This window comes from Erithacus rubecula (genome assembly GCF_903797595.1).
Source record: "Erithacus rubecula genome assembly, chromosome: 1".
Classification (NCBI taxonomy): Eukaryota; Metazoa; Chordata; class Aves; order Passeriformes; family Muscicapidae; genus Erithacus; species Erithacus rubecula.
Window position 1 is genome coordinate 69671913 of NC_136658.1, and position 18587 is coordinate 69690499.

At 42.6% G+C, this 18587-nt stretch overlaps 2 protein-coding genes and 1 long non-coding RNA gene across 8 annotated transcripts in view; 2 read left to right on the plus strand and 1 right to left on the minus strand.

The window, feature by feature from the left end:
* The first annotated feature begins 297 nt into the window (after positions 1–297).
* Positions 298–12991, plus strand: TRIM13 (tripartite motif containing 13). Of its 2 annotated transcripts, none has more exons than XM_079332974.1 (2): positions 298–3391; positions 8145–12991. In XM_079332974.1, exon 2 carries the CDS (start codon positions 8148–8150, stop codon positions 9375–9377), a length of 1230 nt encoding a protein of 409 aa, XP_079189100.1. In that variant the 5' UTR covers positions 298–3391; positions 8145–8147; the 3' UTR covers positions 9378–12991. The 2 variants fall into 2 exon arrangements, with proteins under 2 accessions (XP_079189100.1, XP_079189099.1); XM_079332973.1 differs by lacking the exon at positions 298–3391 and adding an exon at positions 3409–3547.
* Positions 10988–13706, plus strand: KCNRG (potassium channel regulator; the record flags this gene model as incomplete). Its single annotated transcript, XM_079333136.1, has 2 exons — positions 10988–11565; positions 13369–13706. The coding sequence occupies 2 exons, from the start codon at positions 10988–10990 to the stop codon at positions 13619–13621; spliced, it is 831 nt and encodes a 276-aa protein (XP_079189262.1). The 3' UTR covers positions 13622–13706.
* Positions 13707–13744: 38 nt separating this feature from the next.
* The window catches only part of LOC306804507, a 95617-nt gene continuing 90774 nt past the window's right edge, over positions 13745–18587 (minus strand). For all 5 annotated transcript variants that reach the window (XR_013774892.1, XR_013774893.1, XR_013774894.1 and 2 more), the window contains one exon: positions 13745–14217. This is a non-coding gene — a long non-coding RNA (uncharacterized lncRNA). The remainder of the gene's footprint in view (positions 14218–18587) is intronic.

An 18587-nucleotide genomic window follows, 5' to 3' on the forward strand; every position in this document is an offset into this window, starting at 1 on the left:
AGACCCTACAGATATCAAGGCAGCCTCTGAAATTCAGACCTCAAAACAGGAGTTGATCATTTCAATCGCTGATGATACTTAATGGATTTTTAATGCCTGGTATTTCTACAATCCATATTGAAAGTAGCTTTTATGGAACAATAACAAGAAACTGCTTTCTCTGATCCCTTGTTTGGAATGTTTAATATACTCCAGATGTATCTGTTGAAAAGAAGTGTAGTCAGATACAATATAGTTGTGAAACATTTATACAGTAAGGTGTTTGATATGCAGAGCTGTTTTGAATTTATTTATTTATTTGTGTCATCTTATGGTGTCTTCTTATCAAGCTGCTCTAACCTCTTGTAGATTTATGTCCATATTTGGTCCCCACAGCAACCACACCTCAGACTGAGAGTGTGCTCACCCCAGCACAGCTGGATAAAGCAGAGTCCTTCAAGAAGTCTCTGTCCTGAAGCTGGAGTGTACTCTGTGTGTGCTCTGACACCTCAGTAACAGGACAGGAAGCCTTAGCCTTAGTGGGAAGGCAGGTTTGCAGCCAAGGATAAGACTGTAAAATGCCCTCAACTCACCTCTTTTCTGGAGCTTCACCCCAGGAGACAATTACAGTCCAACAGGTCTTTGGTTCAGAGGTGCTTTACTGATATGGAATATAAATTTGGGAGGAAAAAAGTGCTGCTTTTAACTGCAGCTATATTTGTCAATCAGTTCTTCTCCAGCAAAGCACAGCGGGTGCCTGGAGCCTGGAATGAGCAGCTGGTGTGGCCGAGGGCAAGGCTGTGTTACTTTTGGCAGCAGTGCTGGCAATAGCTGGCTGGAAGCATTTGTGAAATTATGGCCTGTGGGGGCACTTCTGGTTTATGCTGACGTGTGTGCAGGCTGCCACCGAAACAGGCCCTCTCACTGCCTCATCCTGGCACTGGTGTTTGTTCGGCTGCAGGATCAGCTGGCTGCCAGAATTGATCCTGCTGGAAACTTTTTTTTTTTTAATAAACTGGATTAGCTTTCAGCTCTGTTGGCAAGCTGATCTGGCTTAACGTGTGGCTGCACGAAGTGTCGAGCCAGCAGAGAGGAGGCATCAGGAAAGCATGACTAAGGAAAGGGGAAAGGATGGAATGATGACTTTTGCCAGTAGCACAGTCTCATCCTGGCTTAACCCCCTGAGAATCTGCCTGTCAGGGTAGAGTTACCTGTTACAGCTTGAGTCACATTAATGGCTTGCTTCCACTGAGTGAGAAAAATCTTGTTCCTCTTTTCCTCACTCTTCTGATGTTAGACATGGTGATTTGTCTAATCTTGCATTGGACTGATTTAGCTTCTTGAATCAGCACAAAACTCACCTCAACAAAGAAAAGGGAATAGTGTTCTGCTGGCTGAGTGGGTGGAATCAGCTTGGAAAAGCATCTGCAGAGGCAGGCGGAGCTGGGACAGGCAAGGGGAGTAGTAGCTGTCAGCTCTGAGGTTGTTGACTGAACCACAACACAAAACTTCAGTCTCAGAAATTTCCTGGCATAGTGCTTATTAGAAGAGCCACGATCTGGGCTCTCTCTGTAGTTTAAAGATGACAGTAGATGATTGCCCTTTGTCTTACAACAGATAAGGTGCTTGTCGTGAAAATCTGGAAATTGCTATTATTGTATAATTCCTTCCAAAGTTTTGCCCTTGTATTTTCAACCTTCCCATAACTCAGTGGCATTTATCCTAACACTTCCTTTCAAGCTGGGCCTCTCCTTTGAGCCTAGATTTCCCTTGGCTTTGTTCATCTATTACTACAGATCTACAAATGTTCATTTCCATCAGCCAGAGCTTTTCTCTGAAGCTTCCACAACCGGCCTTTGATGCTGCCTTGGGAAGACACTGTGCTCTCAGATGCAAGAATGCAAAACTTGTAAACAAACTGCTACTGAAAGTGCTGCTATTGAACCAGAGTTAAAAACATTATATGAGAAATCTAAAATGCCATGTTGCTGTTAATCTTTAACCATAAAATTACAGAGAAGATCAATAGGACCCAGAAATTCATGATATAAAAGTGGCTGTTGCAAAAGTGTAGACAAGGAGTATTCAGCAAATGTAAATGCACCAGCATTGGGATATCACTTGAAAGCAGTTTAGGTGGCTGAGGGAAACTACCTGGAATTACTTGTTTTTAATAAACAGCAAACAAGATGCTGGACAATTAAGATGAAGCAAGCAGGGTGTTGAAATACATCTGAAGGTCTCAGTTGCTTTTCTGCAGCAGCTCTTCCTCCTGGGGCTGTTCTCCAATGGATAGTGGAAGAAATGCCTCAGTGTGTAGGCACTCTGAAAGGGATTTTCAAAAATGCTTGTCCTCTGTCAAACTCTTCCCATTGAGTTCAGCTAAGCAGCCAGACCAACTTGGGTAGGGCAGCAAGGAGAGAAGGTGAGGAGTAACTGAATGCAGAAAATTGGGAAAGTATAACTTTGACACATTATTGGTTGACTTTTAAGATCCAGATTCCTAAATAATAATAAGAAATATGTCAGATGTGGGAGGAAGTTTCATTTGATAGAAATATGGTCTGATTTGTGATGTTCCTTGTGTAGGTAGTCCTGGAGGTGTAGAGTCTCCCCTATGCTGATGAGCAATGTGGCTGCAATGGGTGCAGAGTAGGGGAGTAAAGGGATGCAGGAGTGGAGGGATGCAAATATACAGGATATGTACATTTGGGAACAGCTTTTGATATAGTATTTCACAAAGTGGAAAGTAAGTTCAGTTTGATGTGAGACCTGTTCTGTTCACTGAGAACTAACAAGTGCAAAAGAGACATCCAACACAAAGGTCCTCTGACATCTCAGCACTTCCAGACTCAGTTTCATAGACCTGTAACTAGAATGTTCTTTCAAGGGGACATTGGATCTCTTCTGCTCCATCTCCCTGGGACTAGTCAGTATTATTGTGGAAAACCTGCACAGGTTTTACAGGCCACGTTAACTCTCCAAGTCATTCACCTGCTGGAAACGGTATAAGCAGTGTGTTCAAGCAAATAAGAATGAGTCGCTACCCTTTTGTGAGGCACACAAGGCTATCTGTCTCAAATTACGTTTTCTTTTAAATGAGTGCTTTCGGGAGGTGGCAGATGCCCGGCAGGATTGCCACCCAGCAGCGCCCCTCCTCAGGCTGTGCAACGCGCGCCTGTGAGCTGCCGGCTCAAGTGTAATTTAACCGAGTTAACAAACAGCAAAAGCCATATCTATCTCGGCGGAGGCACAGGCTGCCGCCTCGGCCGCCGCCTTAGGCGAGCAGCATCCACGCCCGCCCTCCGTGCCGGCAGCTCCGGAGGCTCTCGCGGCGCTCGCAGGCAGGCGGAGGAAGGGAAGAGCCGCAGCAGCGTGTGCCCCGGGGCCGGATCGGGGGCCGCGGGCCAAGGTGGGTGGGACGCGGGGCAGCAGCTGCGGGCCGCTCGCTGCGGCGGGCAGGGCCGGGCGGCGGGGCCGGAAGGCGGGCGGCGGGCGGCGCGGGAGCCGTGCGAGTGACGAGGCGGGTCTGGCTGCGCCGGGCTGCCCGCGGCCCCGGCCCGCCATGGTGAGTAGCGCGGCCCGCGGGCGGCAGGGCGGGCGGCAGCGGCCGGGCGAGCGCAGGCCGCGGCTTTGTGAGAGGCGGCGGCCCCGCCCGGGGGACGCCGCGGCCGGAGGCGCCGGCGCCGCTGGCAGCCGCCATCCGCCCCGAGCCCCGCTGTGCTTCGCGGAGCAGCAGGGCTGCCCGCCCCGGCTGCCGTGCCGGCGGAGCGCCGCGACCCCCGCGGAGGCCAGGGCGGCTGGCTGCGGTGCTATCGCATAGGGGCGGCTCCCCGCTGGAATGGGAACGGGGGGCTGTAACCGAGAGCATCCCGGGAACCTCTGCCGGGTAAAGGGACAATGGGGGTGAGCGCGGGGGCCAGCGCTGGGGCAGCCCCTGGCTCGACAGACCGCCCGGCCCTGGGGGTGGAACGGTGCACTGTGCACAAATTGCACATTTCTACAGGCCTTCCTGCCTTTCGAGAGTCTGAGCGGGTTGGGTCTGCATGGTGCTCCTGGAAAAACTTCTGCCCATGAAATACGAGGTTTAAAGCATGGGCAATTTAGCCAGGTCTTTTTGGTTGCCTGCATCAGAACCTTCCATAGCTGAAAGGGGCCTAGAGGGAAGCCAGAGAGGCACTCTTCATCAGGAACTGCAGTGACAGGACAAGGTGTAATGGGTGCAAACTGAAAGAGGGGAAATTTTGTTTAGATATTGGGAAGAAATTGTTTACCGTGCAGGTGGTGAGGTTGCTCAGAGAGGTTATGGATGCCTGAATCCTGGTAGTGTTCAAGGCCAGGTTAGGTAAGGCCTTGGGCAGCCTGGTCTAGTGGTTAGTGTCCCTGCCCATGGCAGGGGGAGTTGGGACAAGATAATCTTCAAAGTCCTTTTCAACCCCTTAGCATTCTATGATCCTATGTTACCTACTGCTCACAGAAGTCAGTTGTTCCACATTAAAATGTATGCAGTGACCCTCCATTAGATTAGAGTTTCTCTCAGTGGGGTGAACAGGGTTAAGATCATTGCTGCTGGAAGGAGGGTCTTCCATCTCGCTTCCCCTCCGTGTAGAACTTGTTTTGGGGCTGATTCAGCACACCAGTCCAACAGAAGGCCGGTGAAATTGCTCACGGGGGGTCCTGACACAGACTGGGGTCCTTGCCAAGGAAGGGAGATGAGACCTCTCCTGACTAGCTCAACTGCTGGTAGAAATGTAGCTTGACTTGGTCAAGTCTCATTTAGAACAGTTACACGCCATTGCAGGAAACTTGCAATTCAGGAGTTACCTTTTTGTTTTGTTTGAAGCCTGGGAAATTCTGGTTTTGCTTTCAGCATGCTGCTGGCTGATAAACCCAGCTTCTGTGTTGAGAAGCATGCTAAATGAATTTCTCTCTGGAGTGTGGGAAAAAGCTACTGTGGTTGTTTTTGCTTTTATGGTTTGATGTTGTTTGCCATTCTTCTTCCTAATGATAAAACTGTGCAAGTTGCTATTGCTGATGAGTGACATCTGTTGGATTTGTATCAAGAGATGCTTTTGCTCCGTGTGCTACAAGTAAGGAATTCCAGAGCTACCCAAACGTGGGTCAGAAGTTACGCAGAGAAATTCCCAGGGGAAAAGTTGAAATGTCGCTGTAGTTCTTCACACCGGGTTGCTAAGGAGTGTTTCAATCCACAGATGATTTAATGTCTGAAATTAATATCCTAAAGAAGATAGAAATTAGTCTGTCCAACTGGTCATACAAGTCTTCAGTATTTTTGGTTTGGCATTTCTGGTGTTGTAAGAGGGGGAGGGAGGAAGTTTGTAGACCTGCCTTTTTTTTTTTTTTTTTTTTTTTTTTTTTTTAATCCAGTGTTTTTAATTACAAAGGTTTTGAAAGGTTTTGAAATTCAGTTATATTTATAAAGCATAATTATGTAATTCAGTAAGTGGGGCTGAAATGCAACAGGACAGTTTTAGTTGGATCATGAAGCCTTTCTCTGTATGTTTTTTGTATTTTTTTAGGAGTGTGAAAATCTTCAGTGTTTGTCCTGCAATTTTAATGGAAAGTGTTGTAGTAAGCATTTTCTGCATTGGCTTGCAGTTCCTGCTGTCAGGCATGCAAAGCTGTTTTTCCAGCTCCCTAACTGGGAAGTAAAATCCTCCCTGGTAAAGGAGATGGACCAGAGCAAATATTTTCTGCCCTGTGCATTTCCATTTACTAAGAGATGGAAAACTGTCATTTTGGTTTTGTAGTTATTATCCTCTTAAAACATGAGCAAAACTGATATTTGTGCTGCTACTGTGGCTAAAAGCTATGAGTACAGGTTGGAAAGAGGGAGCTGCTCACGAAAAAGAAGACTCAAGTGGAGGGATGAAATTATCATCTTCCTGTCATCCCATTATTTTTAGCACTAGGAAAAAGACTGAAGAGAGACTCTCACTGCTTTGAGATCGTGAGAGATGCTTCACAACTACATTCTCCTCACAGAAAATGAGGTTTCTGAATGGGATCTGTGGGTGTATGGGAAACCCATTAGTTAAGAATTATTAGGTCTTTTCTCTGGGACTTTGTCCCCAGTTGTAGTGGCGGCTTCTTCTGCCTCCTGACTTTGTTTCTGAGTAAAAAAGCTGCCAACTCTTCCGAAGTCTCTTTTTTCCAACAAGCACGGAGAATATGTGGCAGAGCATAAGCACATAAGCATGGTTGTCTCAAACATTCTGCTGTGACAGAGGGCAGGTCCTGCTGGGGCAGAGCAGCACTGTTAGAGCCAGATTCCCTTTCATTGCAGGGCTTGTAAGTCAGCCTGGAGGCTCGAGTTTAGTGTGCCTGCAGCAAGAGAAAGGTCAGGTCCTGGGCACCTCACTGAAGGGGGCTCCCAGCCCACCACAGGCCCCAGCCCCCCCATTTCCTGAGGAAATGCAATTGGATTTTACCCCTTGCTCTGTGCTGAAGTTTGCTAGGAGAGTTGGGAGCTTGGTAAAGTTCTTTGTAAAAGTTAAGAGCTTGTTAGCCAACATTTCTACAACTAAATAGTGGGATAGTTGTCAGAGTTAAGGTGGCTATATAATAAAGGGTAAGACTGCCTGACACTAGACTGCTGTTTTTGTTCAGCCCACTGACAATTTTTACTGAATTTCCAGGATGTGACAACCCCTCCTCCTCACTTAAAAAGTATGGGAGGTTTGCTTACACTTCCCAAGAATGGCTTTTACTGTGAAGTCTCACTGGAACTATTGGTCCTTTTACAAAGGGAAGTCAGGACTGACCTCACCTTTCTTCCTGATAGCGAACTTTGCTTTCCTTGAATCAGTGATATTGATTTTACTGCTCTCCTTGTCCTGTGCAGCGTGGATCTTCCCTTGCAGCTCTATTCTTGTCTCCTACGTTTTCCACTTCATATTTCTTTGAGGGGACAGAAACCCTAGAAATTACATCAAAACTAATTAAGAGCTCATTCACATGCCTTGATGTCACAGCAGTACTTTGATGCACTTTCCTGTGATGTCTTTTAATTTATAAAAGGAATTTTATTACATATATATGAATATATGATGTATAATTTGGAAGCAATTTATGCAAGAGAAACATCATTCTAATTATAGCTCAAAACTAAGTGTTTGAGAGCTTTGGATGATACAGACTGTCATCTGTTTTGGCCTTTATGAGCTATTTGTTTTCTCAGAACATGCTGTAAGTTACAAGGTGTCTGCATCTGAGAACTTGGCTTTAGTTAGAGGCAGGGGGAGGGTAGTGCACTGGGTCCCTTCACTGAGACTTTCCAGTAGGAAGAATTATACAATATTCTTCCTGTAGGTTCTCTCCACAGAAGGAAATTACTGAGACATGAATGAGGCTGTGAGAATGGAATTGGAAATAGACTACAGATGAGTAAAAATGTTTAACAGTTTTGTTTCATGATAAATTTTCAAGGACTATGGGTAGTTGTTATTTGAAGTATTTTAACTTTGTGCTGAATAGCTCAAGAGTAACACATTCAGTTGGTTATTTAAAAATGTTGCAGGAGCAAGAGAAAAGCTAATTCTTAAAGTGAGTGGTGACTCTCCTTTGGCCTTGCAAATAGAGCAAAAGGACTCATCATGTATTCTGTAGCAGCAGAAATACTGCAGCTGGGCTTTTTCAGTCACTTTTAGTACTGTCTACAGTACCAGTGCATGGGGTTTGAAAGTAGGAGCTTTGGATGAGTGGAGCAAGTAGAAAGTAATCAAATCTTAGCAGGGTGTATTGGCTGGGTATCTTCTGTGCAAATCCTGCTTCTGTGTATTACATCAGCAAGGAAAGATGTAAGTCTTGCACTGTTATTAGGAGTACATGAATTATTTTCTTTCAGAATCCTTGCTGGAATTGCAAGCATTCTTTTCCTGCATTTCTAGTTGAGAGTCTAAAAAAAAATGGTTCTGCCTGAGCATTACACCATTCTTGTGCCTGCCATTTGCTGGCGAGATACCACAGCCAAGGGGGACTGGCTGCAAAAACCCAGCTGAGGCTCTGTCTCAAGGATACTGGAGGAAAAAATACATCCTTTTCTCACTGAGATGTGTCTCAGATGGAGTTTGGCTTTTGTATGGTCTCCTTGAAGGAGAAATAAGTTTTGTAAGTTCTGTTACCATATTTTATCTCTTTCCTAGGATATGATGGAGCTCCTAGAGGAAGATCTGACCTGTCCCATTTGCTGTAGCCTGTTTGATGATCCTCGTGTCCTGCCCTGTTCACACAATTTCTGCAGAAAGTGTCTGGAAGGAATTCTTGAGGGAAATGTGCGGAATGTGCTTTGGAGGCCATCCCCTTTCAAGTGCCCCACATGCAGGAAGGAGACTCCTGTCACTGGAGTCAACAGTTTGCAGGTCAACTATTCCCTGAAAGGTATCGTGGAGAAGTACAACAAAATCAAAGTAACTCCAAAAATGCCTGTGTGCAAAGTGCACAGCGGGCAACCCCTTAACATTTTTTGCCGGACAGACATGCAGCTGATCTGTGGGGTTTGTGCCACCCGTGGTGACCACACAAAGCATGTTTTCTGTTCCATTGAAGAAGCTTATTCCCAGGAGAAGCGGGCTTTTGAAACCTTGTTTCAGGGCTTTGAAACTTGGCGTTGTGGAGATGCCCTCTCACGGCTGGATACCTTAGAGACCAGTAAGAGGAAAGCTCTGCAGATGCTGACAAAAGATTCTGACAAAGTGAAGGAGTTCTTTGAGAAGCTGCAGCACACTCTGGAGCAGAAGCGAAATGAGATTCTGTCTGACTTTGAGACCATGAAGCTTGCAGTGATGCAGGCCTATGACCCGGAAATCAATAAACTGAACACAATTCTGCAAGAGCAGCGGATGGCTTTTAACATTGCAGAGGCCTTCAAAGATGTGTCTGAGCCCATTATATTTCTGCAACAGATGCAGGAGTTCAGGGAAAAAATCAAGGTGCTCAAAGAAACCCCTTTACCTTGTTCCACAGTGGACATCAGTCCCACCATGAAGAGCTTTGATACCAGCCAGTGGAATGGAATAAAACTTGTTGATGTGGACAAACTTTCCTTGCCTCAGGAAAGCAACACTTTCAAATTCAAGATTCCCTCAGTCTTTTCACGCAGATTTATAGTGAATTCTCTTATTTTCTTGCTCATTCTTGCTGTCACCAGAATGTCCTTTGTGGAGTCAGTCATTGACAATCTCCAGTGCTGGAAATCTCAGTTCCTTACAATTAGCTTGTCCTATCTGGCAGATACCGTGGAGATAGCAGATCATGCAGTCTTTTACTGGGAACAGATGACAGATGGAGCTTCACTTTTAAGAGAAAAGTGTAAAAACTATACGTTGGTTGTATTGGATAACGTCGCACAGTTTGTGTGCAAATATAAACTGTTGTGAAGTGTCTGCTGGAATATAAGAACTAAGAGAGATCTGGGGAAGAAAACATGGAACTTCTTAAATTAACTGGTCTTTTCAGACTTCCAGTGAAAACATTCAAAGATCCAAAATGATTCCAAAACATTCATGATGTTCACATAGTTTGAGCACTGCTAAAGCAGAAATTGAAATGGAGCTTTGGAAAATACTTTGTGGATTCTTCTTTCAGTGATTATGGGAATATTACTCACTGTAAATAATTTTTCTTACCAAAATGTAGGGGAAAAAAATGTATCTTTAATTTGATGTTAATGTAACTGTAGAATAAGATAAAATATTCTAGTGTAAAAAAAAATTATAACTGGGAGATTGTTTGGAAAGAGGAAGAAGTGTTGTGATTGAGGTGAGCACTCTGCTGACAAGTTTGCTGAGGACTGCCCTTGCACCACAAAATGCAGTGTGCATCATTCACATTCTGGAATCTGCTTCTATCAGATGATGTTACTTCTCTCTGAAATAGCTATATGTTTTGGTTTGGTTTTGTGGGTTTTTTTTTTTTGTGTTTTGTATAACCAAATGTTGTAATTACCCTGTGCATTCAGATTACGTGTTCTATAAAAGATGTATCTTCAGGGCAAGCATAAACTCTAGAGGTAATGATAAGAACAAGCTGCAAGACAGTATCTGGTTTGCAGATAGTTCATACTTTGCAGTTTACTTTTACAACATCAAATTGTTGGGGTAGCTTGGCTGTTTTGTTAGATCCTTGTTTCTCTGAAGCCATACTTAAAAATGGCTTTAACATAAAGAACTTAGTGCAGTCAAAGGCAGGCAGGGGTCTGCCACAGGAAGGCAGCTTGGGCTTTAGCCCTGCAGAGGTGACAAGTGCAACAGCTGCTCTCCTGTCCCTCTCTCTGCCTCTCCAGATTGCAATTCCAAAAGCCAGGAAAAATGATTGGATGATTCCTGGAACAGGTCGTGTATGCAGCAGGTATATGGATGTTGGTGGTGTTTGAAGAACCTTGTATAGATTCTTCTCCTGTTACTGTATTTTTGTGTATCTCATTTCAGGAGCTAGTTGAATTTTCTGTTTGTATTGACTTGGCCTTGGATAACAGTGATTTAAAGGGAACCTTAAGCTAGAGTTCTCTGAAGTGCCCTTCTTTTGAAGCATATGGTACTGAAATGTCTTGCCTGAAGCACATCTAACCTCTTTTTGCAGTGGTCCTGTGAACAGCAGTGTGTGGAATGAAAATGTTGAACTGACAATTCTAGAAAACAAGCATAATGTGTGCCATACTTTGGGAATATTCGTTGGCCTCTCTCAAGGTTTCAGAGGTTGTGACAGTCAATTCACTGTATTCCAGTAGTCCTTGCAAGCTATTAATTTCAAAAATAAAACATTAAATTCCAGGAATCAAAGTTTCCAAGCAACCATACCCAGCAAACAAAACTATTGTACATGATATTTACATCTTTGTTGCCTGGGAATCCTGTTGCTGCTCTACACCTCACTCCAAACACTTGCTAAAAGCACGCAATGGTCCTTGCAGCTGCCTTGCAGTTTAGGAAAGATCAAGTCACAGACATGTAGATCAGAGAGCTACAATTCCTGAGTGGCTGAGGTAGCCATGAGTAGTCGGGAGTTGGTTGTTCTGAGTGTGGGAGGTGTGAGATTTGTAACTCGGGCTTCTACCTTGCAGCAGTTCCCTGAGTCCAGGCTGGCACGGATGGTGAATGACGATGACCAAGAATTTAAACTGGTGAATGGAGAGTTTTTTGTGGACAGAGATGGAACTTTGTTTGGTTACATCATGGACTTCTTGAGGACTCTCCAGGTGTCCTTACCAACTCATTTCTCAGACTATCAGAGGCTGCAGAGAGAAGCAGAATACTATGGACTTTACCCGCTGGCCGACCTCCTGAGCCAAGAACATTTGCTGAAGCCGAGGCTGGAGATCTTGGAAGTGCGTTTTTCTCTCCAAGAAATGCAGGCCTTTTTCCGGATCTTTGGTTCCTGCAGTGCCACCATTGAGGCCCTAGCTGAGCAGATCACTGTGTTTACAGGGCAGCAGTCAGGACAGGGCTGGAACAGCCCCTTTTCTTCTCAGAAACGGCTCATTCCGCTTCCTTTGGAAAGACCCTCTCATCACGATATGGTTTTTCTGTGTGGTACTGAGTATTCTGCTGGTGACCAGGTCGTGGCCAGGTACCGTTCATAGAGTGACTTCCAGTTCATTAAGTGTGTGCTACCTGCTAGCAAAGCTCATTTAAAAGAAACTGAAAGAAATATGTTTCCTTCTTCCTGTTCAATGTTATCTTTTTCTAGTTCTGAAACAGTTTAATTTGTTACATTGATTTGTCTGTTCTTCAGCATTCTAAAATACTGTTCTTGATGTTTGCTTATGAGCTCTCTTGGGTTTTTCTCTCTCTGCCATTTTGTTTTCACTTACTTTAGAATTTGACAGTATCACCTTCTAGAGAATATGAAAAACACAGTCAAATGAAGCAAAGGAAACAAAGTAAAGAAGTGAAATACTGGGGGGAAAACCTAAAGTCTCCAATAGCTTACGGTGAAAAGGCTTTCATATGGAAAACAGGAAACAAAGAATGGCAAGAAGGGTTTAAAACTCCAGAGGAACTGAGACAGCATTTCAGGGACTGGAAATCTTTTATAGAGCTTTTTATTAGGGGGAGGGAGAAGAGACATTATTGACTACATGCTTCACAGTGGGTTTTCTTTGAATTCAGAGCCAGGTTCTGTTTTTATTAAGATAACTGTGTATCAGTAATCTTTGTGATACCAGTATTGTATTCTAATGACTACTTAGAGTTTTTAAGCTATCTTTTGCTGGATGTCTCTATTGTAAGGAGACATGTTCTTACTGTATAAGAAAATGTTAACCTAATTTGTCCTCCGTGGCTGTTAGAACATCTGGAATTTTATGGAAATTTCAGTGAAATATTTCCAATAGGGTTTGGATATATCTGTTATATCTGTTTGGATATAAGAAACAATACAGCAGTCTTTTGGTTATTTTTAAGATAAAATAAAGTTTATCTTTCTTCCAGCTTGCTTTGGCTAGGCAAGTAGAATAAAAACTACTTTGCAATATATATGTTTGTGTGCCAAACCTTACCTTTTAACATATTACTAATTTTAATGGACTAGCAATTTGTTGAATAGGTTATGGCAACTTAAATAGTGAGGAACATATTTCTGATTTTTTCATTTATTTCTTCAGACTTGGTAAAAATTTCCCTCTGCAGATCAATAGAAAAGCTTGAGTAATGAAGTCAAATTTGATTATGTTGCCTTGCTGAATTTCTATCTCTTTAATCTTTGTGGTGACATGGACTTTTTTGCCTTTCTTGTGCTTTCCATGAATGTTTGGTGTACTTGCCTGTGAACTGTGGAACAGTTTCACCCATCAGTTTATATATTTTGTAATAGTATTTTTACCTGACTTCTGTTCCTGAGAGTGTCTGGTATAGACATCTGGATAGATTCTTACACTGTACTTTATATCAAATCTTTTGAGGCCATGTGAAAATGATTTTCATATTTGTTACTACACGACCTGCTGTACAAGGTAACTTTGTAATAAATGTCACTATTTGGAGAGAGAGAGAGATCCTGTGTGTTGGAGAGTGATGTTCTTGGGGTGAACATGACTCTGCTGTCCGTCATTTACTCCCACTTGAAAAATTGTTGCAGCAGTGCAGAGCCTGCTGCTCCTCTGTTAAGTGAGACAAGATGGGGGTTGTCACAGATATTCCTTAAGAAAGTAAGTTTTGTGGCGGGGAGGGTGTGAAAGAGAAGTGCTTCTTCCCCAGCACATAACTGGATGAACTGAGAATTACTCTTAATGATGGAAAGTTGTCCTTAAAGGAGGAAAAACATGCCCGGAGCCTTGGTTGCTGTAAACACAGAGCAGCTGTGCTGATCTACGCTGTCAAGAAATAAAGTGTGTTGTAACTCCTTTTTTTTTTTTTTTCCTTCTGATTTTAGGTATGTTTCCATAAAGCCTGATAATAGAAAGCTGATTAATGGTACTAATGTGCTAGGCCTGCTGCTTGACAGTTTACTCAAAGATGGATTTCGCCTCATAAGCACCAGGACAGTGGCCAGTGAAGAGAAGGTTGAATGCTACACTCTTGAAAGGATGAAGAGGGCAGCAGGCCTTGCCATCATGGTGAACCAAACTGCAGGGAGCTCTGGGGTAGCACAAGCAAGGAGAAGCCAAGTGCAGAAAGGGAAATAAAGGCTTTTCCTTCCATCTTTTGATATAGAAGAGGGATGTGTCAGCACTAGTGGCCTTGTTTTGTTTTGTTTTGTTTGTTTTGGCTTGTTTGAAACTGCAGTGATTGAGGGAAATAACAAGTATTTAGGGGAAAAAATGCTTTCTTGCCTTTTACCACTCTGCCCTCTTTAAGAAGCCCACCAGATTTCAGCATTTCCAAGAGTTGATTTTGCTTTTTCTCTGTGACTAAAATTTAGATGAGTACTCACAATGCATCAGCCATCCCTTCTAGAAAATTGTTATGTTCTGTGCTAATCTGCAAATAGATTTTAAAAACATGGTAATACATGAAGAAATAACATCTTGATGCAACTGTCATCCCAACAGTTTGGAGAAGTGGCTGGAGGAGGAATGCAAGCCCCAACAATTGATCAGTTCTTCCACTCACTGACTCTCTTGCAGTTGGCTGAGAGCAGTGTAAGGGGAACATCCTGAACTGTGCTGCCGTGTGCTTTGTGAAAGCTGTCGCTAGGTCTGCAATAACATGTGACTGTCTCTTGCAGAACACTCCTCTATCCTCTCCTCCCACTCTGGTGGCAATAAGATGCTCTTCAGTTCTGAGAATTAAATGATAAAGATCTTTGAGAACAGAAGGTCAGTTAATTTTTAGTGCATTCACCATAAAAAGGATGAAAATATGATAAACAGCCCTTCAGATGAAAGAGTTTGTACAATGTCAAAACAGTGCAAAGGATTTTTTAGCACTTGTTAAGTACAACACAGTTGGAAGGCTTAGCAGAAGTGGCTTTAAGAGCCTTGGGAATGTTAGTCCTGTACAAAGTTTTGGAAAGATGTCAAAATTAGCTCAGGTACTGAGAGAGGTACATTAATGAAGCTTTATAAATTAAGGATCTTTTGTCCTTCCATCAAGCCAGGGAAAGAAGATAGCAATAGCTTCAGGGATTCATTAGCTGCATCTCTATTTTGTTGCTGGTACACCACCATTTTCCCAAGGCTTCAAACAACCCAGGAGAATTACTTTGGGCTTTCTTGGCTGACCAATTAGATCTGGCTTTTCATTAGTTTTAAAATGTGAATGCATTATTTTATTTGCAGCACTTGATAATGGGGATGGGACTCAGTCATCTGTTTCTTGCCCTGAGTTTCAGTGAAATGGATCTTCCCAGACTGGTGGTGCCACTGTTGGACACCTCTTTCCTTTGGCTGCTGCTCTGGGGCATTTCAGCTTGACCCACATTCAGAAGCTCAGCAGAAACAATGAGGTCGGGTCCTCTTTGCTTGTTCTAGAGGTGTTCAGGTTGAGAATAATGTGATTATGGGACTACATCTCCTAAGCTGCTTACAGGTTATGTAGTGTAATAAATGGGAATGTAAGAGTGAATGCTTCCACTTCAAATGGGATTTTTTTGGTCAATAATGTCAATATGTTCATTTTGTCAAGAGGTAAGGTATTTCTGACAGTAAGAACCATCATTCACTGAACAACCTCCCCACAGATGTGGTAGAGTCTCCATTGTTAGAAGTTTTGAACAGGATGCTAAATGATTTCATGGAGGCTCTGTTTCACTGACACTGTTGGGTGACAGGGCAGACAAGCTGTGTGGGATGACTGTCCCCACAAGTTTCTGTGCTGCAGACAAGGCTCCTTGTTTGGAAACTATAATATTGATTATTGACACACTCATTGACTGTGGATATTACAGCTGGAGGGACTAGCCAATAATAATGTGAAGCACAAGACAAAAAAACAGAACAACAAAACAAAACAAACCCAAAATAAAACCAAAAAAAGGCAACTTCTTGCACAGGGAAAGTAAGAAAATAGACCTGAGGATGCATTTAGACATGATGTCCTAAATGATCACCAATAGCAATGATGTAAGTTGAGAAAAATTTCAGAACCCCTCATTGTAATGATTACATTGTTTCACCTACCACAAAGGCAGGGACTTAGTTTTCCTTTCTGCAGCAGTGAGTTTGAAAATTGAAGTTTGGATTCCAACTTTTTTTTCAATAAAATGGAAAAAAAGACAAACTGCTTAAATTTTTAAAGAGCCCTGAAGTTTCACCCTATGCCATCATCCATGTTCCATGTCTTTGGCAAAATGGATGTTTGATACAACCATTCCAGTAACACTTTATGATGAGCTGAACACTTTCTCGTTCCCCTCATGGGTTAATTTTTATTTAGCACCGGCATTATTTTATGAATGCAATATTTGGCCCTGGAAAATATACCAGTGCAAGTTGCTGTCATGTAAAGAGCCGTATGTGCTTTGCCTCTCTCTTGGGTAACAGTGTGCTGTGACTCTGTGCTTCTTTTGGAAGCAAAGCACATGACCATTGACAGGCTTGGGCTCCCAGAGTTCTTCTACCATTTATTCTTACTTAGCTCTGAACTGAGAAATCTCACCTTCTGTCATTTTGTGTTCCTGCAGAGAACATGACTAGGCTCTTACACAATGCTTTCACTTGTTTTGTTGTTGTTGTTTTTACTGCTAGTTCCCTAAATAAATTGACAGCATGTGTGTGAAAACCTGATAGAAATCTGTTAGAAGTGTCTGACTGATACCAGTAAGATACCCATGACTTTAATGGAAGATTGATTGAATAAATTAATTTAATTAAATTGATTCTTCAAGGAAAGCACCTCACTGAATTTCTTTATACAGAAAAAGGAAGCCGTGATGGTAGAGCTACAGGTGTTGTGTAGCTCCAAGCTACAGCTAAATAGCAGTAATTATGGAGGAACAGGTGAAATTATGTTCATTTGCGAACTAATTAATATAAAAATAGCACTGATTTGCTAGGAGAATCTTCAGCTGGCCTCTACCATGCAAGGTTATTTATACTACTGTAAAGTGTTACTGAGCAGGATGGCAATTTCTGTGTGCCCCCTTTGAAGTGGTATGCAGTGTAACCTGCAGGCACCAGGGCAGGAATTTAGAAGTAGTGGCAAGTGTTTTCACTGCACCTTCCCTTCTGAAGCCCCAAACAAGCAAGGATGCAGCAGAGAGCAGACTGTGTGGTGTGTGCTCAGCAGAGTTGTTCACACAGAAGAGAACAGCTGTACAAGTGAATTTGGCTGATAGGAACTATGAGTCTGAGTGATTTTAAAAGCTGCTTCATCAAAACCCGATTATGTGCTAAACCGAGTACTTACACCCAAACCTTGGCAGGCAATTCAACTCTGGTATCTCACAACACAATCTCTGCTAGACTAGCAGTGTGTTGTAGGTGACTTGGTTGTGCTTTGACATGTGACAGAACCAAAAGCCCTGATTGCTCACATCTAGTTCTGTTTTTGATTAAATGGGAATGAAATGAGACATTTAGACTTTTATTTTCCAATAAAGTAATTTGTTACCCCTGACATAATCCAGTTCTTCAAGTCCTTGCTAGCTTTCTCAAGAGAATTCCTATTATTCCTGTGGGGATGCAAAAATTGCTGATTTCAGTAAACTTCACTGCTGTATTTGCCTTTTTATTCTTTACTGGATTCAACAGAAATGTGCAAACTGTTCCCCTGCCTGCAATGCTAGAAAGGGACACAGTGCTGGGGCAGCCTCCTGTTCTTGCACGTCATTGATTTCCTTTTCCAGTGATTGGTGACATTTTTTGTGCTTTCAAGTAATTTTTGCCTGCTTCTACACACACTGGGAAGTCTCTCTTGATCTTAATCCTTTCAGGGATGTCATTTATTTACCACTTGAATTGTTCAGTATTATGCTGATACCAGGAAGGACAGAGCCTATTGTGAAATATCTTATTTTTCTTTTTTTTTTTTTTTATATTTCAGTGACAGTTCATGAGGGTTTTTTTTTCTTTGAGAAGTGCTGTCACTGCATTCTTATAGGTTCTGCAGTCAGCACTCATGTGATTGTATAAATTATTAAGAATAGATGCTTAAATAAAGCTCTATAAATCAATGAAATAGACTAAGATACAATTTAGACTAAGACTGATCTCTTTGCATTGGCCATAGTACTGGGAAATTTTTCCCCCTTTCTAAATAATTCCAAGCCATTTTTCGTTTACCTTCACAATTGGATTTCATGGAAGTAGTAGAAGATTCTCCCTACAATGCTGTATATGAGGAATTAGTACCCATAGGGCAAAACTGTGATGCTGGAGTAACTGCATCATGCCCAGTGACAACTTCTGTTAACTTCGGAGAAACTTTTCTGCCCAGTGGACTCTTTCCAGTTTCTACCTGTTTTGATTGATTTCCAGCTTTACAATACTCAAAAATAACTCCCTTAATCTGGCCCAAACAAGGCTGATGTGCTTTTGTCAGTCTTTAGAGTGGGTAAGCCTCAGGTACATCCAACACAACCTGGGTGATGTTTTGTTTTGATCCACAGCTTAATTCAGCACCAGAAAGCCACCAGAGTGGATCAAAAGTCCTGTTTGAGTTCACAATGAAGCATTTGTAATTTTGAATACTTTTTTTTTTTAAGAAAAAGTTGTTCTTAGATTGCTGGAAAGTGTTACTAAATATTCATTGAGAAACAAGCTGGGAATTATCCAAGAAGAGAAGGGAGGCTCTTTGCCTCTTACTCCTTCCCTCTGATTTGTGCTGAACCATTGCCAAGCTTTAACTTTACAAGGTTTATTTTTATTGATTTTCAACAATAAACAGTGCGAGTATCTTCAATAAAAGATTTACAGTGCATCATGAAGAAGTACAACTCCCTACCAAATATTATATTGATCTATTCCCAAATGCTACTGAAACAGCCTATAAACCCCCAAATGAAGTCCAGTGATGGAGAACTTCCTCTCTCTAGTGACAGATGCATAGGACTGTTATGTCTTCAGAAGACAATAAAAGGGAAGGGAGTGACTCTGCTTCTTTGACCATATCTTCAACAGCCCAGTTAAATCTGTCAGCTCAATGTAATCCACATAAATAACAAATTTGGGAGCCAAGGGAACTGCTAGTGTGTCTGAAGATTCCCATTCT